Source organism: Ceratotherium simum, chromosome 39 (assembly GCF_057802395.1).
Source record: "Ceratotherium simum simum isolate JZ-2026a chromosome 39, ASM5780239v1, whole genome shotgun sequence".
Taxonomy (NCBI): domain Eukaryota; kingdom Metazoa; phylum Chordata; class Mammalia; order Perissodactyla; family Rhinocerotidae; genus Ceratotherium; species Ceratotherium simum.
The window spans coordinates 13,685,772-13,708,276 of NC_141938.1; the positions used below are offsets into that span (position 1 = coordinate 13,685,772).

Sequence of the window (22,505 nt, forward strand, 5' to 3'; positions counted from 1 at the left end):
GTCATCATATTGCACGATACCTGAAAGGTATAGGAAGTTGACATTTCAGCAGCCGTAAATAAAGTTTTATTGCACCACAGCCGCGCCCGTTCGCTTACACCATATCTACAGCGGCTTTTGCCCTACAAAAGCAGAGTTGAGTAGTGGAGACGGATCATCTGGCCCTTTACAGAGAAAATTTGCAGACTCTTGAGTCAGGGGATGAGGGGATGGGGACAGGGGATAGGGAGGACCAAGGAGAGATCCTGGAGCAGGCACAGAGGGGCAGGTCTTCCAACAGGCACGTCTTGCCTTCTGATCCCCCGTCCCCCTTCCTCCCACTTTCCCGTTTCATGCGATTCTGGGTTCATTTGTCCTGTGAGGGCCCACTGCGTGCCAGGCTCCAGGGATAAATGACTGCCCGACCCAGAGCCGGTCCCTGCCCTGCCTCTCGGAGCATACGTTGTGTCAAGGGGAGCAGACCGAGGCAGGAGGGCAATCGACAAGAAGGAGTCAGACAGAGTAACAGGCAGTGATTGGGGCTTGGACGGTGGGTGACCACCATGGGTGGTCAGGAAGGGTCTCTTGGAGGAGCTGGAAACGCCGAGAAGGAGCCAGCCTTGAGAAGAGCTGAGGGGAGCACATACGAGGAGGAGGAAACAGCACTTGCAAAGGCCCTGAGGCTGGCTGGTGCCTGAAGCATTTGAGGAACAGGAGCGAGTGGGCCTGGGGAAGTGGAGGGAGCTGACAGCAGAGAGGTGACAGCGGCCAGACCAAGCCAGTGCGGGGGTCACAGTGAGAAGCCCGAGTTCCATCCTCAGCAAGATGGGAACCATGGGCAGGTCGTCAGCCAGGAAGTGACACAGACCCAGTTCACCCACATCGAACCTGCAGGCGTGGCTGGAAAACGACATGGCGGATCCACTCCACTCGTATCACAGGATGATGGGGCAAGGATGTGGGGGAGAGCACGCAGCCTCCTCTCTGGAAGGCAGATCTGCCTGAAGCTCACCTCCGGCACCCCAAAAAAAGCAGGTCGCCCCGAGAGCCCTTTCGCTCGACGCGAACCGCAGCTCTGGCTGCAGAGCAGCGAGGCAGCACGTTTCCTCGAAAGAGCAGAGCGGAGTGTTCCTCGCCGGGTCCCCGAGGCCCCTGGCAGGGAGGAGACGGCTAAATTTAAAGGCGTGCTAATTGGGGCAGTCCGATCCGGCCGCGCTCCAGGATCCGGCCCCACATCTGCCCGCCCGCCCTCCAGATCAGAGAGCTCGATACGGGCACTTTCTCTCTGGGGGTCCACCGTGTGCCCGACACCTTGCCAGGCGGCTGGCCTGTGGGCCCTGGGGCCGGACGGGCTGGGTTCGAAGGCCAGCACACCACCTCCCGGGTCCTGGGGCGAGCCCGGGCGCCCTCTGGGCCTCGGCATTCTCATCTGAGAAATGGGTACACTGAGGGTGCCTGCCTCACAGGTGACACCTCAGTACCTCTCCCCTCCCCATAGTCATTGGCTTAAAGAATATGTTCTGAGCACCTGCTGTGTGCCAGGTACAGAGGCCACAGCCGGGAATGGCCCCTGGTGTGAAGACTGCATTTCCCACCTTCTCCGGCCCCAGGCTTTGGCCGTGTGGCTAAGTTCCACCCAACGGGATAAAATGAAGGTGTCATGTGCGTCTTCCAGGAAGAGTCCTTAAAGGGAAGAGGTGCACCTTTCTCTGCCAACTTCCTGCTTCCTGTTGGCTGGAATGCAGATGGGATGGTTGGAGCTTGAGCAGCCATCTTAGATCAAGAGGTGGAAGTTCGTGTGCCAAGAAAGGCAGAGCAACGAGAGGGCAGGAGCCTGGGTCCCTGACACTGCCCAGGATTGCCTCCCCGGGAGAGGATTAATTTCTGTCTAATTCAAGCCTCTAGCACTTGGGGCCCTCCATCCCGTGTAGCCAATCCTAATGCTCACTGATGCATTATGTAAAGTGCCTGTCACACGGCTCCCTTTGTTCATTGCCTACAATGATTTTCATCCCTACTAGTAAGAATAAGAAACAAGCCCTGCCTTTGAGAAGTTTCCAGCCCCATTGTGGGAGTCTGCAGGCCTGACTTTTAGCCCCAACCAGCTGTGTGACCACGGGCAAGTAGCCTCGCCTTTCTGGCTCTCAGCGGCTCCAGTTCCAGCATGAACTCCAGGCATGGCTGGATCTCTCTCTTCATTTCTCGGCTCTGCCTTCCTCCAGGCAGGCTGCCAGGTCCCCGCCCATCACACGGTGAGACCAGAGAGCCAGGGTCCCCCTCGAGGGGTCCTTTCAGAGCACAGATGTGGGTTCTTGCTGCGAGAAGGGGTGGGGGCGCCCAAGAAGGCTTCATAAAAATGGTGCCGGTTGAGTTGGGCATGAGCTCAGAGATGCCAGCTGGACGGGGGGAAGGGCATTCCGGGCAGAGGGAACAGCCAGTGCAAAAGCATGCAAATGCCTGCAGTTCAGAGTTGGGACTGCTGGGTGCCTGGTGGGAGCAGGAGTCGAGGCCGGGGAGGCAGAACACGAAGAGCCCTGGATGCCGGACTGAGCGTTCTAGACTCTGTCCCGCAGGCGGCGGGGAGCTAGGGAAGGATGCAGAGCAGGGGAGGGCCAAGGTCACGTTCTCCTCCCTGGGCGATGCAGCGGAAGGTGAAGGGTAGCAAGGAGAAAGACTGGAGGTGGCTGGGAGACCAGGGAGGGGGCTTCTTGTCACCTGCCTGCACCAGGTGGGTGGCCTGGGCGGGTCAGAGAATGTCTGGATGGAGGGTAGGGAGCCCAGGACTGGAGAATTCTGCAGTCCGATCCCATGGTGTGGCTACCAGCCGGCTTCAGGCTGGTAGAAGGGAAGGGCGAGTGCCCTTTGTGATCCAAAGTGGCCAACTCTTGGGTGCCTCCAGGGACGGGGAGCTCACCCCTTCGGTAGCCCTGACCCAAATAAACCATGGACTCGGATCTGTCCCCCTAGAGTCAGGCACAGCTGAGTGCCCTGGGGGTCCCCTGCACCCCAGGCCAGCCTTTGGAGATTCAGGCACCTGAACCTGTCTCCTTAAGTCTCTCCTTCTCCTGTCTCAATGCCTCTGTTATCTCTGCTTCTTCCTTCTGGAGTGGGGCCTTCCAGAGTGTGGGACAGGACCCCTGGGGGCCCGGGGAGGATGTAGCTGTTACTCAGACACTAAGAATCGCACGAAGGACAAAGTCTCCGTGGGGTGCTAGGGCGTCCTGACGTGTAAACGCGGGCTCGTGTCCGCGCTGGGCAGAGAGAAGGCGCCCCCGTCGTGGGGCCGGGGCGGCAGCGTCTCTCGTGGGAATCGAATGGTGCCGCTGGGTTTCCGCTGTGCGATTTTGATGCTGCGTGTCTATTTCGGGCAAGTGATGGTGGTTTGCCATATATGGTGGGCGCCTGGGGGACCCTACTGAATGCCGGCTGCGAGGTCCCCAGCCCCAGGTCCCAAGCAGTGCCGGCGGCTGGGAGGCGGGGCCACAGCCCGGGCCCGTCCCACAGCCAGATCCCTAGATGGAGCCCAGGGAGCCTGCTGGCCAGGAAACCCCTCGGAGGGAGGCCCCCTCCCTGCAAACGCCAGCTGGGAATAATGAATTACACTCCGCGAAGGAAAGACGCCCTCTCCTCCCTCTCCTCCTGCCCATGCTCCTCACTGGGGATAACCCTGGTGCCGGTTGGGGGCTCCCCTTCTGGAACTCTCCCCTCGGACTTATTCTCTCCTGGATAACACGAATAGGGTCATGCATTTGTGTTGTGTCACAGCCTGTTGGGGGGGGGGGGGTTTCGACAACTGTTGAGGTTAGCACATATAGTTTTCTAGTTTTCGTTGCGTACTATCTCATCATGTGGCTGTTCTGTCACTCTCCTAACTGGGCCTCTGTTCCCAGAAATCATGGGATGCCTAGAGGCACCCACACTTAGCCTTGCAGGGGACAGAAGATTAAAGAGGGGACCCAGGCTGTCTGGGCATCTTGGTTTATCCCTGTCGGAGCAGGAAGGCGGCGGAGCTCACAGGGCGACCGCAGGGGGCCACGCCCAGGCGTGGCCATCAAGTTGACCTGAGACTGTCCTCTGAGGTCAAAGCCAGTGCTGCCCAGCCCTACAGAGGGGGAAACCGAGGCTGGAGTGGGGGCAGCCCCTGCCTCTCGCACAGCTGGGGTGGCCCCAGGCACACCCCACTGTTCACCTCCAAGGAGGGCTGCTCCGCCAGGAGGCCTCAGTTCCCGATAGTTTTTTTTCTGTGGCCCCAATTTTCCCTTAATATTGATGATGATCACAACGATACCGATAGCAGGTGACATTTTTGGGCGCTTTCTTTGCGCCAGGCACCATCAGCCTTCTGAATGAGTCCCCCCCATGGCAGAGGAGGTGACTGAGGACGCTGGAATCACAGATTCAGAGGGTCCACTGTGTCGTCTGGGCTCCGCGGCTTGCTTACCTCCCCGGATGGGCAGCTCACTCCGCCTCCCCTCCCCACGCGCACGAGCGCGGCACCCGCTTCACGCTCCAAGGCGTCGGCATCCGGGGTGGGCGGGGGTGCGCGCCCCGCGGCGCCAGGCCGGGAGCGGCGGGGAGCCCGCGAGCGCCACCAGCCCCCGCCCGGGCCGCGCCTCAGGCGCCGGGGGCCGCGGGGGCGGGGCGGGGAGGGGCCGGCGGCGGCGGCGGCGCGCGGAGCAGACCGCAGTGCGGCCGGCGCTAGGACCCGCGGGGGCCTCCCAGGCCGCGGCGCCTCCCGCTCCCCCCCACCCCAGTCCTCCTCCCCCCCAAAATGAGGAAACGGAGCAACTTGCTCCAAGTTGTGCAGCCGAGGCCGCCTCGGGGTGCGCAGCCGGCGCGCGGGGGCCCTCCTGGGGGCGAGCGCGGGGCGCGGCCCGGGGGCGCCCCCTGAGCAGGTGAGCGCGGCGGCGGGGATGGGGGGAGAGACCGCGGGGCAGCGGGGGACCAGGAGGGCTCCAGGGGGACCCCGGGCGTGCGCGGAAGGGGCCGGTGTGCGCGCGAGGGTGCGCGTCCGGGGCGCGCGGCGGGTACGCGGCCGGGGCGGGCGGTGGCTAGAGGCGACCAGGCGCGGGGTGGGGGTATTTTCTGGCTGCGGGTGTGCGCGTCTGCGAGCCCCCGGGCGTGTGTATCCGCGCGTCCACGTGGAGGATGTGCGCGTGTGGCCGAGATGCGTGTGCGCGGCCCTGCGTGTCGCTCTGCGTGCGCGGGTGGCCCTGTGTCTGGCGCCCAGGTGTTCCAGTGTGGGTCTGTGTGTGCGCTGGGGGGGACAGGTACACAGGTTTCCGGATGTCCGAGCATCTGTGCGTGTGTACACACGTGTGGACGGGGGTGCACACGTGTCTCTAGGGGAACGTGCCTCTGCTTGCGCACCCGCGCGGCTGTGGGCACCTCTGTCCACCTGTGTGTGTGCTCGTGTGTACACGGATCAGTATGCGTGCGAGTACACGTGAGGGTGGGGACTTTTGGGGGGCGCATACTGGAGACGCCGACTCACCCCCCCCAACCAGCCCCCTGCAGTGGGGTCCATGGGGGAGGCAGGGGTGGAAATGCCGGCACCCCAGCAGCAGTGAGTGACTGTGTGTGTCCCTCCTGGGTTGTGGGGGGGGGCGGATCAGAGAGGCTCAGCTGGCAGCCAGAGGAGCCCAGCAGGGCTGCATGGCCCTCGTCCCCTCGCTCCCCGGCAGGGTCACGGATTCTTGGGAATGACCTTGAATCATCATCCTCTGTTCCCTGCCCTGCCCCTGCCCACTTACCAGAAAAGAGGAAGAAGGAGGCTCGATTAGGTGGCACCAAGCTCCCCACGCACCATGCGGGCTGCTGGGGCCTGAGCCAGACGCTTCCCGCCCCCCCCCCACGCCCCAGCCCGTGGCCACTTGCTCTGTGCCCACCTTGTGCCTCAGTTTCCCTTTGGGGACGATGGCGAGGCGAGGCTCCATGGTGTCCTTCCTGGTGTTCGTGGCTTTGACTTTGCTAAGGAGCTCCCCCCGGTACATACCACCTCCCCACAGGGCCTTGGGGAGCCAGCGCCTGGACCCCCACCCCCGAGGATGCCCGCCGGCTGTCGCCTCCACCTGGCTGGGCTGACAGTGGTAGTGAGGGCGCTGGGGCCCCAGCCCGGCTGGAATCTGAGCTCTCCAGCTGGTCTCTGCTCCTCCCCAGGTGAGGCCTCGTTTCCTCCGCGCCGGGCACCCCCACCCTCTCAGCCAGGATGCCGACGGTGAGCACCCAGCCTGTCCCCAGCCCTTCCAGACTCAGTCCACACCCGCAGGCCCTCAGCTCCCCGGGGGGCCAGACTCCCACCGGGGGCCCCTTCAGCCAGTGTCTGCCCAGTCTTTCTCGCTCCCTTGGTGTTGACTTTCTCTCGCCTTCTCTCTCTGACCTTCGGTCCTGGGCCCCTGGGTTGGTGACTAATATTGCTCTGTTGGCTGCGCCCTGCCCTCTCTCCTCCTCTCCGTTGTTTACTGTCTCTGTCGCCATCCGATTTGCTGTCTGTCTCTCATCTCCCCGTCGCTCGGTGGCTGGCTGTCTCTTACTCAATTTCCAGTCTTGTCTCCCTCCTGTCCTCGCCCCCCGCCCCGCTTGGCCCTCATGCGGCCCTCTGCCCCCCCCCAGAGGCGCTGGGCCCCGGGCACCCAATGCATCACCAAGTGTGAGCACACGCGCCCCAAGCCGGGAGAGCTGGCCTTCCGCAAGGGCGATGTGGTCACCATCCTGGAGGCCTGCGAGGTGAGCGGTGGCCGGAGGGCCTGGTGCGCTGGGGGACGGGGCTCCGTCAGGACCCCCCCCACACACACACCGACCCCTGGCTCCCTCCCTGGTAGAGCAAGAGCTGGTACCGGGCCAAGCACCACGCCAGCGGGCAGGAGGGGCTGCTGGCGGCCGGCGCGCTGCGGGAGCGCGAGGCCCTGTCCGCGGACCCCAAGCTCAGCCTCATGCCGTGAGTGGGGGGGACGCCCCGGGGGCGGGGGGAGGCGGGGGCCCCGGCCAGCCCGGCCCAGCGCGCCCTCCCGCCGGCCGCAGGTGGTTCCACGGGAAGATCTCGGGCCAGGAGGCCGTGCAGCAGCTGCAGCCGCCCGAGGACGGGCTGTTCCTGGTGCGCGAGTCCGTGCGGCACCCCGGCGACTACGTGCTGTGCGTGAGCTTCGGCCGCGACGTCATCCACTACCGCGTGCTGCACCGCGACGGCCACCTGACCATCGACGAGGCCGCCTGCTTCTGCAACCTCATGGATATGGTGGAGGTGCGGCCTCGCGGCTCCGGAGCCCCGGAGCTGCGCGCTCCCCAAAGCCGGGATGGAGGCACCCGAGGCCCCGCCCCATCCCGGCAATTGGGTGGACCCGGGACCCCCAGAGCGCATGCTCCCTAATGCGGAGCTGGAGGCACCCGAGGCCCCGCCCCATCCCGGCAATTGGGTGGACCCGGGACCCCCAGAGCGCATGCTCCCTAATGCGGAGCTGGAGGGACCCCAGGCCCCGCCCCATCCCGGCAATTGGGTGGACCCGGGACCCCCAGAGCGCATGCTCCCTAATGCGGAGATGGAGGGACCCCCAGGCCCCATCCCCATCCCGGCAATTGTGTGGGCCCTGGACCCCCATAGCCGCGTGCTCCCCAAAGCCGAGATGGAGAGACCCCAGGCCCCGCTCCATCCCGGCAGCTGGGTGGACCCGGGACCCCCAGAGTCACGTGCTTCCCAAAGCCGAGATGGAGGGACCCCAGGCCCCGCCCCATCCCGGCAGCTGGGTGCACCCGGGACCCCCAGAGTCACGTGCTTCCCAAAGCGAGATGGAGGGACCCCAGACCCCGCCCCATCCCGGCAGCTGGGTGCACCTGGGACCCCCAGGGCGCATGCTCCTCACTGTGGAGTAGGAGGGGCTAGCCTCCATGGACCACCAACCCTAGAGGTGGTCTGAGTCCTCGGGGTTCCACCTCCAGGGACTGGGGTGGCCCTCTGGGGACCCCTAGGAACCTCCAAGTTGATACGAATCCAGAGACCCCCGCACCTCCCCAGGATCCTCCTGTTTTCCTCCTCTCCTGCATCCTCTCCGTTTCCATGGAAACGAGCCCAACTCATCCTGCGAGAACCAAACCCCTTTCCTCCCGCCTCCCCAGCTCCGGCCCACCCCACCCAGAGACCCCCTGGGAAGGGGACGGGCTGCAGGGGTTCCCCGCAGCCCGGGGTCGGGCTCACGCGCCTCTGCCCCGCCCCACCCTGCAGCATTACAGCAAAGACAAGGGGGCCATCTGCACGCGGCTCGTGAAACCCAGGAGGAAACAGGGCACCAGGTCGGCGGAGGAGGAGCTGGCCAAGGGTAAGGCGTGCCCTTCCCCGCCCGCGCGGCCCCCGGCGCATGGCCGCGGCCACGTCACCTGAGCCAGAAACCTGCCTCTGAGCCTTGCCTCCCCGCCCTCCCACATCCCCTCCATGGCCGGGTTCTAACACCTGTGAAATGTCGCCCCCCACCCCCCACCCCGAGCCTCAAGCCCGCCCATCAAACCACCTTTTTCCTGGGGGGGGCGTCCTGCTTCCTCTCCGCCTCTGCCCACAGAGAAATTCCACCCACGTCGCTCCCCCACTTGAAGGAGGGGGGCCCGGCAGCTCCACCGCCTGCCAGAACCTTTTGTTGTGGCTGAGGCGTCTTTCCTGCCTCATCTGCAGGGCCCTTCCTCCATGCCCCCCTGGGCTGTGACTCCTCATTTCCTCTCCTGCCTCTGTGCCATTGTGCATTCTGTTCCCTTCACCTGAAATGCTTGTCCATTCCCCGAGCAGTGAAACCCTCAATACCCGAGGCCCGAAGCAAATGCGGCCTACCATGGCCACCCCTGTCAAACCTGGTGATCGTGGCTGTCTCCTTGGAAGCATGTGTCTCTCCTGGGGAGATCTGGACATCCTGGGGATGGCCCCCCCGGGGGGAGGCTGGTGTCACCGTGCCTGATCGTGCCTAAGGGCTCATGATTTGGAGGGGGGCTTTTGGGGAGGAAGAGGAGGCGGCCCACAGAACCTGCTAGAGGAGGGGAGAACAAGGCGTGCTTGATACTAAAAATCAGGGAGGCCACAGCACAGATGACTTCTTAGAGCGCTGGAAGATTCCGGAAGGTTCTGGAAGCTTTACCAGTCTCTGCGTCTGTTGTCTTTTATGCTCTGTGTGTGTCCCTGGGTGGCCAGAGGTAAAGGACTGTCAAGGGAGGAGCCGGCGGGGTATTTGGAGGGACACAGTCTCCAGGTCGAGGAGAGAAGGGCCACCCTGAGCGGTGGTGGGCTCTGTTGCCTTCGACCCCATGACGCCTGGCACCGGGAGTGGGGTGCCTCGCACATGCCCTCGGGCCACTGCTGGGAGCCGTGGCCACCAGATGTGTGCCCACGGCCGGGGCGCTGTGGAGACACCGCCTGGTCTCTCACCAGGTGGAGCCCCCGCCTGGGGGCTGGGGGCCTGTTGCCCTCTGACCGCGTCTTCGCCCCACAGCCGGCTGGTTGCTGAACCTGCAGCATCTGACGCTGGGAGCGCAGATCGGCGAGGGCGAGTTTGGAGGTGAGCGGGGCCTGAAGGAAGGTGGGGGGCATGTTCGGGTTTTGGGGTCACAGAGATGAATTCACATCCGTATTTAAGACCCACTTGCTGTGCAGCGGAGGACACACGATGCCTGTCTCTGAGCCTCCGTTTTCCCCTCTATGGAAGGGGGTTAACTCAGCTGTAGTGAGGAGTGAACTACTCTGGCGGGCACCCAGCAAATGCGAGTGATTCCTTCATGCCTCAGGGCTCTTGCACGTGCTGGGCCCTCTGCTTGAAATGCCATTCCCTGGAATCATTATTCTGGAAGCTTCCAGGCCTTAGAGCAGGGGATGGCCGGCTTTCTCTGTAAAGGACCGGAGCGCATGGTAGACAGTCTGTCCCATGTGCTTGCAGCCACAGATGGCAGGTAAACTAATGGGCAGGGCCGTGTGCCAATAAAACTTTATTGACACTGAAATGTGAATTTCGTGTAATTTTCACGTGTCTTGAAATATTATTATTCTTTTGATTTTTCAACCATTTAAAAATGTAAAAACCACTCTGAGCTTGTGGGCCTTGCAAAAATCAGTGACAGGATAGGATGTGGCCCACGGGCCGCAGTTTGCAGACCCCTGGCTTAGATGATTCTCTTTGATCAGGCGTCTTGTAGGGGCGAGGGGGTTTCCGGGCCTGGGGACCGGCAGCTGCGTTGGCGTCCGTGGGGGTCGGTGTGAGGGGTATGTCCGTGCGTCTGTGGGGTCCTGAGCTCGTCCCCACCCCTGCCCGCCCCCAGCCGTCCTGCAGGGTGAGTACTTGGGCCAGAAGGTGGCCGTGAAGAACATCAAGTGTGACGTGACGGCCCAGGCCTTCCTGGACGAGACGGCGGTCATGACGTGAGTCCCAGGGTCGGGGAGGCGTCCTGGGTCGAGGGTCCGGCCGCGCCCTCACCACCCCTGCCGCCCCCAGGAAGATGCAGCACAAGAACCTGGTGCGGCTCCTGGGCGTGATCCTGCACCAGGGTCTCTACATCGTCATGGAGCACGTGAGCAAGGTGGGCGGGGCCTCGGTGCGGGCAAGGGGGCGGTGGGCGGGGCCTCGGTGCGGGCAAGGGGCGGGGCGAGGCGGTGGGCGGGGCCCGGGCGGAGGGCGGGTGGCGTGGTCGAGCAGCCTCGAGCCCCGGCCCGTGTGCCCCCGCAGGGCAACCTGGTGAACTTCCTACGGACGCGGGGCCGGGCCCTCGTGAACACCCCTCAGCTCCTGCAGTTCTCCCTGTGAGTGGGGCTCCGGGGCTGGGGGGCTTCCAGGGTCACGGGGAAACCGAGGCGCAGAGCCGGGAGCAGCCTGGCCTTGGGAGCTGGCGGCCCGGCCCCGGAGCCCACCTGCGCGGCCCCCTCCCCAGGCACGTGGCCGAGGGCATGGAATACCTGGAGAGCAAGAAGCTGGTGCACCGAGACCTCGCCGCCCGCAACATCCTCGTTTCCGAGGACCTGGTGGCCAAAGTCAGCGACTTCGGCCTGGCCAAGGCCGAGCGGAAGGGGCTGGATTCCAGCCGGCTGCCGGTCAAGTGGACAGCGCCTGAGGCTCTCAAACACGGGGTGAGCCCCCTCGGCCTCTGGGCCCTTGGAGCCCCAGCTCCACTGTGTGACCCTGGGCACCTCTCTTGGCCTTCTGAACCTCCAGGGGAAGTGGCTCTGCCTCCCTGGTAAGCATTGACCCACACTTGTTCCTTTTAGCCTGGTCTGGCCTCTCCCTTGTGTGACCCTGTCTGGGCCTCAGTTTCCCCACTTCTGAAACAGACTTGGGCCCGGCGCTGAGGATAGGAATAACCGGGCCTGCTCCCTGCGCTGAGTCTTAGCCCCTCTCGGTTAGAGGGGACTCGGGGAGGGAAGGTCAACCCCAGGGGACTTCCTGGAGGAAGCAGGAGCTGGAGCAGAAGCCCGGGGTGGGGGGTCCCTCCTCACCCTGGTCTGGGCCCACAGAAGTTCTCCAGCAAGTCGGACGTGTGGAGTTTCGGGGTGCTGCTGTGGGAGGTCTTCTCGTATGGCCGGGCCCCGTACCCCAAGATGGTGAGCGGGGTCGGGGCACTGGGTCCTGTGCGGGTGGGGGCCGTGGCCCTGACCCCGGCCCACACCGCACGCCCTCTGCCCGCAGTCGCTGAAGGAGGTGTCGGAGGCCGTGGAGAAGGGGTACCGCATGGAGCCCCCCGAGGGCTGCCCGGGCCCCATCCACGCCCTCATGGGCAGCTGCTGGGAGGCCGAGCCCGCCCGCCGGCCACCCTTCCGCAAACTCGCCGAGAAGCTGGCCCGGGAGCTGCGCACTGCGGGCGCCTCGGCCCCCACGGGGGGACAGGACGCGGACGGTTCCACCTCACCCCGAGACCAGGAGCCCTGACTCTGCCCAGCCCCAGACGACCCAGAGAGTGGGGGGCACGGCTGGGTGCAGGCCAGGACCGAGGAGGGTCACGGCTGGCGAGCTGCCCCCCGGCTCACGGCGCAGAGGCCGACCAGCGTGGGGGCTCCGGGCAGCCCGTGGACCCCAGAGCCGGGAGGCGAAGGATCAGCACCTCGATAAAGACTGGTTCCGAGGACTGTGGGTGTCTGAGTCTGTCTGTGCCCCCTGGCGTCTTCTACACCGGGCCCCCCCATCACTCAGCCCTGGGCGACCCGCCTGCTGGGTCATCTGCCCACCGAGGGGTCCACCCAGCGGGGACCTTGCAGCCACCGTGGGGACACAGCTCCCCGGGGACGGAGCCACGAGACCCTCTGGGCCAGAGAGCACAGCCACCGTGGACCCTCTCGCCATCACCCCCGGGTCCCCCACCTCAGTCCCCCTGTGGGTGCCGAATTCAGCGGTGAGGACGCTGCCCCGACCCTGGGGACTGTGGGAGAGTGCCAGCGGCCGCGGGGGTCCGTGTCCCCGAGGGTCTGCCGCTGCAGCATCAGCACTGCCTGGGGATGCCCCGTGCGGCCACCCGCACGTCCTCCAGCTGTCACAGCCCAGCAGCCAGGCCCTGGGACTCCTGGGAGGCTCGCTGAGAAATGCCAGCCGAGCGCCTGGCCCAAGGCCCTGCCCCTCTTGTGCGCTCTCACTCGGGGGGCTGGGGCTCCGGGCTTGCACCCCCAGCTTTGGATCCTGACTCGCCCCCCTAGCTGTGTGGCCTGCGGTGACCAACCATCCCGGACTGAGGGTGTTTCCAGGATGGGGGACGTTAGTGCTAAACCCAGGATAGTCCCGGGCAGACCGGGGGGTTGGTTCCCCTACAGCAGCCTCCTCTGTGATCAGGTGTTTTTTCCTGGGGAGGGGGGTGAGGACCCCAAGGGGTCACACCAGTGGGCTATCAGCCACCCCCCTCAGTTCATGTTCCCAACCAGCGTGTAGGATGCCTGGAGTGGCAGGATCCAGGATGCCTCGGGCCAGGGTGGGCGGGGTCCCCACCCCAGGACCCCCCGAGCTGGGGAGGGGACACAGGCCACGGCACGCCCTCCCCTGGCTCACCCACCCCTGCCCCGAGCTGGAGAAACACCCCAAGGTGATGCTGCTGTGTGGTGCCCCCCGAGGCCCCGCCCACCCTCTGGCCTCAGTTTCCCCACCAGCACCTGGAGGGGTTTAGTGGTTCTTCCTGGGGGGACATGAAGGGTGGGAGGCGGGGGCCGGGAGTGGCCTGGCCTCACTAATCCAGCTGAGGGGCTGCCTGTGGCCCAGCCCCGCCCCTAATCCGGCCCTTTAAGCTGACACAGTGTCTGCATCTTCAGCCTCATCGTCCCGCTAAGTCCCAAAGCCCCGCGCCGAACCCCTCCTTCCCGCTCCTCCTAACCTCCCCCCTCCAGCCCCCCCCCGCCCCCGCCCCGGCCAGTCAGCTAATTGGGGGCTGAGAACAGCAGCGCGTTAGTGGGTTAAAGTGATGGGGCCGTTAGGGGCATTATCCTCCCTAGCCACCTTACAGAGGGGGCGGCCCGGGCCCCCGGGAGCCCCTCCCGCCTGGGCTCTGGGTGTCTGGGGCCTCCTCCCGGCTCAGGCGCTCAGCCGTCGGTGCTAAGCCCCCTGCCCGCCCGGCCCCCGCCCTCCCTCCTGGGCCCGTGGGAGCCACAGCCGGCGCCTTCTCCGGGGCCTGGTCGCCCCTTTTCCCTCCACGTGTGAGCCTTTCTCTGTCTCTGTCTCTTTTTCTGTGAGTCTCTTCCTTCAAAGCCAACATTCCGGAAGGATCTATCTACTTCCTCTCTCACTCGCTCTCGGGTCCATCCGTGGGCCTGGGTCTCCCGCCTCACTGCCGGGACGACCTCCCTCCCGCCCAGCAGCCGTTTCCCGGCCTCGCCTCGCCCCCGTCACCCCAGCCCCCTCCTCTCAGGTTTCAGGGCGCCCCTTCCTGAGCCCCAAGGCTCCTTGGATTGGGGGGTTGGCAAGCCAGTCTCGGGGGCTTCCCCTGGAGCCTGCTCTGACTCTCGGGCCACCGCCCCTGTGACAATCCCATGATCCACCCATCCCCAAGACGGGCCTGGGTATTGCCCCTTCCTCCTCTCCAAACTTTCTTCCATAGAATTGCTTTCGGGCCCCCCTCTCCCCCCCCGCCCTGCCATCCCCACGGCCCTGACCTGGCGTCTCCTGGCCTCCCATCTTGCCCACAGTAGATACTCGTCCAAAATACCATCGGTCTGTTTCCCTCCCCTGCTCCACAACCTCCCATGGCTCCCAGTGGATCCCCCATTCTGACCACTTTCCTTAAGAGAGCAACCCACCCGCGTGCCTCTTCCCTCCCCTGCCTGAGTTTCCTCGCTAGGCTCCTGATCCCCTGACACCACATTTCCCTTATCCAGTTGCTGTTTGTCTGTCTCCCCAACTAAGGCGTCAGCTCTGAGATTTTTGTGTTTTCTTCACTGCTGTGAACAGTACTTGGTGTACAGTAAGTGCTCAATAAATATTGAGTGAATGAAGAATGAACTTCTATTCACACCTCAAAACCCAGCTAAAATGCCCCCTGCGCCCTGCCCTGCTCAGTGCCCGGGGGAGCCGACTGGAACTGCCTTCACCTCCTGGGACCTCAGCTTCCGTACCCTGTTGACACCTGAGAATCTAAGAGGGGCTTCTGGCCCCGGCTCATAAACACAGTCATAGTGGGCAATCATTAAGCACTCACTGTATACCATTCCCTGTGCGATGCCCTTTCCTTTCAGGAGCTCCCTGAATCCTCGTGAGAGCCCCACGGGGTAAGTTCTGGTGTCACTGTGTCACAGCTGGGGACACTGAGGCCCGAGGGGGGCCTAGCTGGGGTCCTACGGCGAGGATGGCAGACCCAGGCTGACCGTGTCCCCCCACCCAGAGGCCCAGCCCTCCGCCTGCCCTGCCCTCCCTCTGCGGCTCAGAGCAGCCAGGGCCGGGCGGGAGGGGCCGCGTCAATTAATCACCTCGGGCTAATCCCCCCGCTGACCCGGACCCTCCAGGCTGGCAGGGCCGGCCGGCAGCAGACGCCGCGCTGGGCCCGCTGGGGCCGGAGCCCCGTGGGTACCGGACACCGGGGCTGAGGAGGGGCTGCTGGGGGTGGTAAGCGCCGGGTGGGCGGGTGTGGGTGGGAGGTGGGGGTGCAGAGAGCCCCCCAGGCGGAGGACGCGGGGTAGGGAAGTTCTGTGGGGGCAGCGTCCCAGCCTCCTGCCTTCCTGGGGTCCTGGACACAGAGACAGACGGACAGACAGAGATGTAGGGAGACAGACACAGAAGACTCAGAGAAGAGCGGGGAGTGGGGATAGAGGCAGGGAGAGAATCCGAGGTGGACAGAGGCTGGGGAGGCAGAATGGACGCAGGCCCCGGGGGAGGGACAAGCCCCTCCACGTCTTACCCCAGACGCTGCAGGTGTCGGGGGTTCCCCTGACCCCCCCAGCCGGCCGTCCCTCCTGCTGTCTCACTGCCGTCTCTCCTGCTGCCGTCCCACCAGGTGGGGGCGAGGAGGAGCCATGTTCCTAAGCCCGGGAGAGGGGCCGGCGGCTGAGGGCGGGGGGCCGGGGCCGGGCGAGGAGGCCCCCAAGAAGAAGCACCGGAGGAACCGCACCACCTTCACCACTTACCAGCTGCACCAGCTGGAGCGGGCCTTCGAGGCCTCCCACTACCCAGACGTTTACAGCCGCGAGGAGCTGGCCGCCAAGGTGCGCCTCCCCGAGGTGCGCGTGCAGGTGAGGGTGCCCCTCAGCCACCTGGGAGGGGCCCGAGCGGGACAGGGCAGGGAGAGACCGGGAAGGCCTCCCGGAGAAGGGCATGCTGACTGGGGCATTGACGTTGGAGTAGGAGTTTGCCAGCTGGAAAGTAGAGAGTGCATTTTCTAGCATCCAGAACAGCCTGTGCAAAGGTGTGTGGGGTTAAACTGGAGGTGTTTCCCTTGAGCTGGGTGGGAGGCGGGTGGAAAGGGGGGCAGAAAACGGAGCTGAGAAAGAGCTCATGAAGGGTCTCGGATGCTGATCTGAGTGGCTTGGACTTCATGCCCGGGGTCGGGAGAGACCAGGGAACCTGAGGGGGCCTGGGCACAGAGAAGGACAGGGAGGGACCGGATTCAGAAAAGACTTGGGGTGATTTGATGGAGGCCAGGGGGCAGGGGTCCATCTCTCCTTGAGGCAGGAAACAAAATACGTTGGCGCTGCAGCAAGCAGGAGTTGGGTTAGACAGCGGGCAGAACCCCGCGAGGTGGGGAGGGACAGTGAGTGGGGAAGAGCGCGCTGGCCGCTCCCCACTGGCCCTGAGCCGGGGGCACCCTCTCTTCGCTCCAGGTGTGGTTTCAGAACCGCCGGGCCAAGTGGCGCCGCCAGGAGCGTTTGGAGTCAGGCTCGGGGGCCGTGGCAGCCCCGCGGCTCCCCGAGGCCCCAGCCCTGCCGTTTGCCCGCCCTCCGGCCGTGCCCCTGCCCCTGGAGCCCTGGCTGGGCCCCGGGCCCCCGGCCGTGCCCGGCCTCCCGCGCCTCCTGGGCCCGGGCCCTGGGCTGCAGGCGGCCTTTGGGCCGCACGCCTTCGGGCCAGCCTTCTCGGACGGCTTCGCGCTGGAGGAGGCCTCGCTGCGGCTGCTGGCCAAGGAGCACCCGCAGGCTCTGGACAGGGCCTGGCCCCCCGCCTGAGCCCGGCCCCGCCCGGCCCCCTCCTCCCGGTCCACGCGGGTCCCCACCCGCCTCACGCGGCCTGGCAGGGAGACGGGTGTCCAGAGAATGCCTGTAAGGTGGGGCCCTGGCCGACCTCAGTGGAGTCTCTGCCCCCGGGGCCTCAGTCTCCCCATCTGTCAAGTGGGCGTGTGGGGGGATCCTGAGGTTCTTGGACCGTCACGCTGCGACCAGGAGCCGCTGGGACATTCGTTCTGTGAGTCGACGTGACTGAATTCCTCTGCCGGCTCCTCGTCTCTCGCTCCCGCTCGCCGCGTGCCCCTGGGGCCGGCCCGGGCCCTCACGCAGCCGTGCGAGGCGGGCACAGCCATCAGCCCACCTTACAGGGAGGGAACCGAGGCCCAGAGAGGGGAAGCCAGTTTCCTGAGGGGGCACAGCCAGTAGAGGCTGGAGCCACTTTCAGACTCACAGCCCAACCCCGCCACCGCAGGCACGGCGCTCGGTCCCCGCGGGCATGGGAAGCGGTGGGACCCAGGCCGGGCGCTCACGGGGGACTCGCAGGTGGAGACTGGCTGACACCGGGCGAGTACTGCCCGTCCCTGCCCCCTCTACCAACATGTGGCTTCTGTCCTCACCGGCCACAGACCCCGTCATGTCTCCCAGCCCAGCCAGGCCAACCCAGCCATGTCTGCCCAGGCCCATCAGGGCATGAGGGCCGCCCCACCCAGGGCCGGGCTGGGCTCCAGGACACGGAGGCTGTTGGGGGCCAAGGAATGGGGTATGACTGATGCCTGGGGCTGGCCCAGCGCGGGCGTGACGGGGCATCTCCCTGTGGGACGCGGCAGCCCCCGTCAGGGCTGGAGTCGGGGGGGGGGCGCCCAGGCAGAAGCAGCAAGTGGCCAGCACCCCGCCCCCTCGGGATCCATCCAGGAAGTGACCACAGGCTCACTTCCCATCCTCACACCAGACCCACAGCCACTGGGGCTCATGGCTGCTCATCTCCTCTCAGATGGCCCCTCACATGAGCCCCAGGCCCATGGCGTGGGTACACTGTGGCAGCCAGGCCAACCGTTCATCCACCCATCCATCAGCCACCCATCCACCTATCCACCCATCCATCCATCCATTCACCTATCCACCCATCATCCATCCATCCACCCACCCATCATCCATCCATCCACCCATCATCCATCCACCCATCCATCATCCATCCATCCATCCATCATCCATCCATCCATCCATCCACCTACCCACCCATCATCCATCCATCCACCCATCATCCATCCATCCATCCACCCACCCATCATCCATCCATCCATCCACCCATCCACCATCATCCATCCATCCATCCATCCATCCACCCACCATCCATCCATCCATCCACCCATCATCCATCCATCCACCCATCCATTCACCCACCCATCCATCATCCACCCATCCATCCACCCACCCATCATCCATCCATCCACCCATCATCCATCCATCCACCCATCATCCATCCATCCACCCATCATCCATCTACCCACCCATCCATCATCCATCATCCCTCCATCCGTCCATCCACCCATCTATCCATCCACCCACCCATCATCCACCCACCCATCATCCATCCATCCACCCACCCATCATCCATCCACCCATCCATCCATCCACCCACCCATCCACCCACCCATCATCCATCCATCCATCCATCCACCCACCCATCATCCATCATCCACGCATCCATCATCCACCCACCCACCCATCATCCATCCACCCATCATCCATCCATCCACCCACCCACCCACCCATCCCTCATCCATCCATCCTTCCATTCATTCATCTGTCTACTCGTCCATCTGTCCATCCATCCACCTACACACCCATCCAATCCATCCATCCATCCATCCATCCATCCATCCATCCATCCAATATTGGACGTGACGGTGAACAGAGACCCCTGCCCAGAGGGAGCTGCCACTCCAGCGGGAGAGAGACAAGAAGCACTATTAAATAAATAAGTAAAACCTAAACGGCCAGCTGGTGGTGAAGTGTTAGGGTGAAAATAAAACCAGGGAGGGCGACCAGGAGTGTGTGGCAGAGTTACAATTTAATAAGTGGTCAGGGGAGGCCTCGTGGACAAGGTGACCTCAGAGCAGAGACCTGGAGATGGAGGGAGCCATGGGGACACCTGGGGGAAGAGCAATCCGACAGAGGGCACAGCCCATGCAAAGGCCCTGGGGCAGGATCAGGCCTGGTGTGTTGGAGAAGCAGCGAGGAGCCCGTGTGGCTGGAGCAGAGGGAGCGAGGGGGAGAGAGGGAGGAAGGAGGGCCGGAAGGGGACGGGGCAGGTGGTGCAGGCCTGATGGCCGTGACAACTTTGGTTTCTACCCTGAGAGCCAGGGGGATGCATGAGAGTGTTGGGACTCTCGGCCTGCCCAGGGCGGGTCAGCAGGGCGGGCCAGCAGGGCGGGCAGGTGTGCAGTAATCCGCTCGGCAGAGTCCTAAGCGGATGAGGGCTCTCATTTTCCAGGGACAGGGAGGAATTAACCTGGCGCCCAGCCTGCACAGGTCCTGGAGGGGCGGCGCCCTGGTCTAGTCCCACCGGGCGGTGCCCGCTCCCCGCAGGCACCTACTCAGGAGAGGGCGGGGCCGTGCAGACCCTGGTGAAGGGCCAGCCCCCTGGGACCCTGCCCCCAAACCCCTCCTTCTGGGCTGGGCAGGACAGGAGGGCAGGCGGGAGCCGCGCTTCTCACGTGGGCTGGGGGTCAGGTTCATGGTGCCCACTGCCGGCTCCAGGATGTGGTTCCTGCTGGGGTGCGGGCGGGGGTGGACAGGGGGATGCTCAGAAGCCCCAGGTCCCTGGGCTCAAGTGATTGGCCAGTGAAGAAAGCCCCCATGACCTTGGCAGGAAGGAAGGTCCTTACTGAGCTGGGGTGGGGGTGTCAGCCAGGAGCCCTGAAGCCACCCCTGCCCGGGAACTACCCACTGGGCGTTAAAAGGACTGAGAGAGAGAAAGAGACACACATCCAAATATTGAAACAGCTGGATCCAGCCCTGCCTGAAGCCAGAGCTCCTCCTGGACATCTCAGTCCCCGAGGCTCACAAAGGCTCTTCTGGTTCCGACGGCCTGGGTCAGGTTTGGTTCCCTTGCAACCAAGAGGGGCTTGGCTAGAAAGCCCTCCCCCTCGAGGACGGGCACAGGGGCCTGCGGGGCAGTGGGAGGGGTCCGGGACTCAGAGCGAGCAGCCCAGTTAGGCCTGGAGGCGAAGACGGGCCTGCAGAAGCCCAGCCGGGGGTGGACACCGGGGCCCTGGGCGCCGGGTCTGAGTGCCACCTCCCCGCCGTCGGCCCATCTCAGACGGCACCCACCAAGGCTGGGCCCCAGGGGTCTTTATGGCTCCCCGGGGCCCTGAGGCAGCCTCGCCGTGTGGGGCACACGGGGCCCCCTCTGCCCTGGGAAAAGCCTGATTCCTCCAGGCAAAGCGAGTCTCCGTGGGGGCGGGCGGGTGGGGAGGGTCCTCGGGGCCGTCCCGCCCCCGCTAGAACTTCCGCCGCTTGCTCAGCCGGTTGTGACGCCAGATGTTGTGCTTCCGCAGCAGCCGCCAGTACTCCCGCGTCTCGGGGTCCAGCTCCTCCAGCTTCTTGGGGGGGCCCACGTTCATCTGGAACAGCCTGACGGGTGTGGGCGGGAGTCAGGGCGGCCGGCAGCCCCCTCCGCCCCAGGTCCCAGCCCCACGGCGCCGGTATCCGAGGGGGACAGGCCAAGCCCTCTCCTGCCTCCCGGCCGTTGTCCGCCTGTGACGCCCGCTCAGCCACACGAAGCCCTCCCCAGCTCGAAGGGTCACATCAGTGGCGTTCATGACCAGCTCTCGGGGCCAAGAGCAAAGTCCTCCCTGAAGCCCCCAGGCCCTGCGGGGGCTGGGCTCCGTCACCCCCCTGCCCGGTCTCCCCTACACCCCACCTTTATTCCCTGCTGTTCCACTGATGAGCCAGCTGCAGTCCTGCCCCAGGGCCTTTGCACTAGCTGTTCCCTCCACCTCTGAAGCTCCTCAAACCTACTCAGGTCTTGATCTGGCATCACCTCCCCAGGGAAGCCCTCCTCGAAACCTCAGATTTGATCGGGGCCAGGCCCCCCTGACCCCGTCACTCGCTCTCCGGCTTCCTGGGAGGGTCACCACCACATTCGCCTCCTCAGTTGCTTCTTGCATGCCTCCCAGACCAGCCCCACAAAGGCAGAGCCTTTGGCCTGTTTTGTGCCCTTTTGCATCCCCAGCGCCTAAAACAGGCCCTGGCATACAGTGGGCACTCAATAAATGTTTGTTTTTAAAAAAAGGGCTTCGTTTTAAGCACTTGTGTGCATCCAGACCCTCTGAGGGGGGTGTGACCCCACTGACAGACGGGACAACTAAGGCCCAGAGAGGGGACGGGTGGGTGTCACCATGAGGCTCCACGGACGGTCCACCTCCCCCCGAGGGTGTCCCGATGGCCACTCACCACTCGGGGTACTCCGCGTCGGGCTTCAGGGCCACGTCGGGGCCGGCCTTGTAGATGTTGACGCCCATGGCGTGCGTGGTGAGCTGCACAGGGTCCGTGCACACCTCCGGGTCCTTCAGGGCCTCGCTGACCACGCCGCCTTTGCCGCCTTTCCCCGCCTTGATGACTGCGGGGCGGGGGAGAGTCGTCTCAGCCAGATCCGCCCGGGGGGGCCAGCCTTGCCCTCCTGCCCCCTCTGTCCCCAGGGGGCCCTGGACCCTGTCTGCCCCAGTCAAAATGATGTCAGGTGGGACACTGATGCTCAGAGTGACCAAGTCCTTCTGTGTATGTCACGGAGAAAGTGCTGCTATGTGTCTTCAAAGCCTAATATTTGTCCATTCCCTCCTTTCAACAAAGGAGATCAGGCATAGCTGTATCCAGCTCAAATTTAAGTAACCTGGTATTGGTTTTGCTTAAGCAGTTAATACTTAGATGGGCCCCACTGCGTTCTCGAATTTCTGGTGGTGACTTGCCCAAGGTCACACAGTGATTTGGCGGCAGAAACAGGATTGGGATCCAAATTCATGCCCTTCTCCAACCGCCTCCAAAAAAAAAAAAAAAAAAAAAGACCCGCGCCTGCGCAGTGAAGAGCGTTTGCTCCACGTAACCCACACCCTCCTCACTGGCCGCTCTAGCTTCACACTGTCGCCTGCGCACTGAGTCCAATCGCGCCCGCGGTTCCCTCAAACTGCGCCTGCGTCTAGCGTAGGCTCGCCCTCTTTACGCTTGCGCACTGATTCTAGGAACCACATCCCCAACCAGCGCCTGCGCACTAGCAACTCCCCAATGTCCCCACCGTGCGTATCTTGGTCCTTCTTAACCCAGCTCACCCGGTCTCTTGGCATAATCCCGTACAAGGAGTCTTCCAGGATCGGCGGGGTCCAGGAGCTCCCTGGCTCGCCAGCCAGCCCAGGTCCGGGTAGCCCCGAAGAAGCGTCTGGCCGCCATGACGCACGCCGCGCGCCTGCACGTGCACGTTTCCGAGAGACGTCAGCGGCCAAGGGGTGCTTGGGAGTTGTAGGCTCCTAGAGATTTCTGGGAAATGTAGTATTCCAGCCTTAGGCGTACATTCCTTGTGACTTACTTAAACTTTTATAGGTATCCCCAGTTACTGTATGAGGCGACTTTCAAAGGATGTTTCGTTGACTTCTTGCCCTTCTTCAGTTAGTTACCATTTACTCCAAAGATCACACCTTATACATTCCTGATTCTATTCAATGAGCGATTACTGAAAGCCTAAAAGTAATAAATAGGTCACACATGTTAGACTCATTATATTCTGGCCCTATTGCTAAATATTTAACTAGTTTATCTCTAATCCTTACAGTTAGGAGGTAAGCACTATTATTATCCCCAGTTTACAATCGAAGCCGAGGCTCAGGGAAGTAGAGTTAAGCCAGAACGCGCTATTCGGCCTTTCTACGGTGAGCCAAACCGGAAGTCCGTCTACAATAGAGTC

The 22,505-nt window shown here is 64.0% G+C and overlaps 3 protein-coding genes across 5 annotated transcripts; 2 read left to right on the forward strand and 1 right to left on the reverse strand.

Moving 5' to 3' along the window:
- Nucleotides 1-5,987: 5,987 nt before the first annotated feature.
- On the forward strand, nucleotides 5,988-12,007 carry MATK (megakaryocyte-associated tyrosine kinase). 3 transcript variants are annotated; one of them, XM_014796060.2, is made up of 12 exons: nucleotides 5,988-6,196; nucleotides 6,592-6,705; nucleotides 6,801-6,916; nucleotides 7,000-7,219; nucleotides 8,195-8,288; nucleotides 9,441-9,506; nucleotides 10,261-10,360; nucleotides 10,434-10,518; nucleotides 10,665-10,738; nucleotides 10,867-11,062; nucleotides 11,447-11,533; nucleotides 11,619-12,007. In XM_014796060.2, the coding sequence occupies exons 1-12, from the start codon at nucleotides 6,188-6,190 to the stop codon at nucleotides 11,856-11,858; spliced, it is 1,401 nt and encodes a 466-aa protein (XP_014651546.1). In that variant the 5' UTR covers nucleotides 5,988-6,187; the 3' UTR covers nucleotides 11,859-12,007. The 3 variants fall into 3 exon arrangements, with proteins under 3 accessions (XP_014651546.1, XP_087281865.1, XP_087281866.1); XM_087425740.1 differs by having other exon boundaries at nucleotides 6,012-6,032; XM_087425739.1 differs by lacking the exon at nucleotides 11,619-12,007 and having other exon boundaries at nucleotides 10,867-11,169.
- A 3,387-nt stretch (nucleotides 12,008-15,394) lies between these two features.
- On the forward strand, nucleotides 15,395-16,552 carry RAX2 (retina and anterior neural fold homeobox 2). The gene is made up of 2 exons (XM_004441310.3): nucleotides 15,395-15,625; nucleotides 16,214-16,552. Exons 1-2 carry the CDS (start codon nucleotides 15,410-15,412, stop codon nucleotides 16,550-16,552), a joined length of 555 nt encoding a protein of 184 aa, XP_004441367.1. The 5' UTR covers nucleotides 15,395-15,409.
- A 2,049-nt stretch (nucleotides 16,553-18,601) lies between these two features.
- On the reverse strand, nucleotides 18,602-22,356 carry MRPL54 (mitochondrial ribosomal protein L54). The gene is made up of 3 exons (XM_004441311.3): nucleotides 21,877-22,356; nucleotides 21,008-21,173; nucleotides 18,602-20,185 (listed from the first exon to the last, which is right to left on the reverse strand). Exons 1-3 carry the CDS (start codon nucleotides 21,992-21,994, stop codon nucleotides 20,053-20,055), a joined length of 417 nt encoding a protein of 138 aa, XP_004441368.1. The 5' UTR covers nucleotides 21,995-22,356; the 3' UTR covers nucleotides 18,602-20,052.
- Nucleotides 22,357-22,505: the final 149 nt, after the last annotated feature.

Bases quoted from the DNA above. Each gene is read 5' to 3' on its own strand.
- MATK (XM_014796060.2), top strand. The intron at 7,220-8,194 runs GTGCGGCCTCGC...CCCACCCTGCAG, and splicing joins ACCTCATGGATATGGTGGAG to CATTACAGCAAAGACAAGGG. The intron at 10,519-10,664 runs GTGGGCGGGGCC...GTGCCCCCGCAG, and splicing joins TCATGGAGCACGTGAGCAAG to GGCAACCTGGTGAACTTCCT.
- MRPL54 (XM_004441311.3), bottom strand. From the start codon at position 21,994: ATGGCGGCCAGACGCTTCTTCGGGGCTACCCGGACCTGGGCTGGCTGG. The intron at 21,174-21,876 runs GTGAGCTGGGTT...CCCGCCCCGCAG, and splicing joins GGATTATGCCAAGAGACCGG to TCATCAAGGCGGGGAAAGGC. The intron at 20,186-21,007 runs GTGAGTGGCCAT...CACACCCGTCAG, and splicing joins GACGCGGAGTACCCCGAGTG to GCTGTTCCAGATGAACGTGG.
- RAX2 (XM_004441310.3), top strand. From the start codon at position 15,410: ATGTTCCTAAGCCCGGGAGAGGGGCCGGCGGCTGAGGGCGGGGGGCCG. The intron at 15,626-16,213 runs GTGAGGGTGCCC...TCTTCGCTCCAG, and splicing joins TCCCCGAGGTGCGCGTGCAG to GTGTGGTTTCAGAACCGCCG.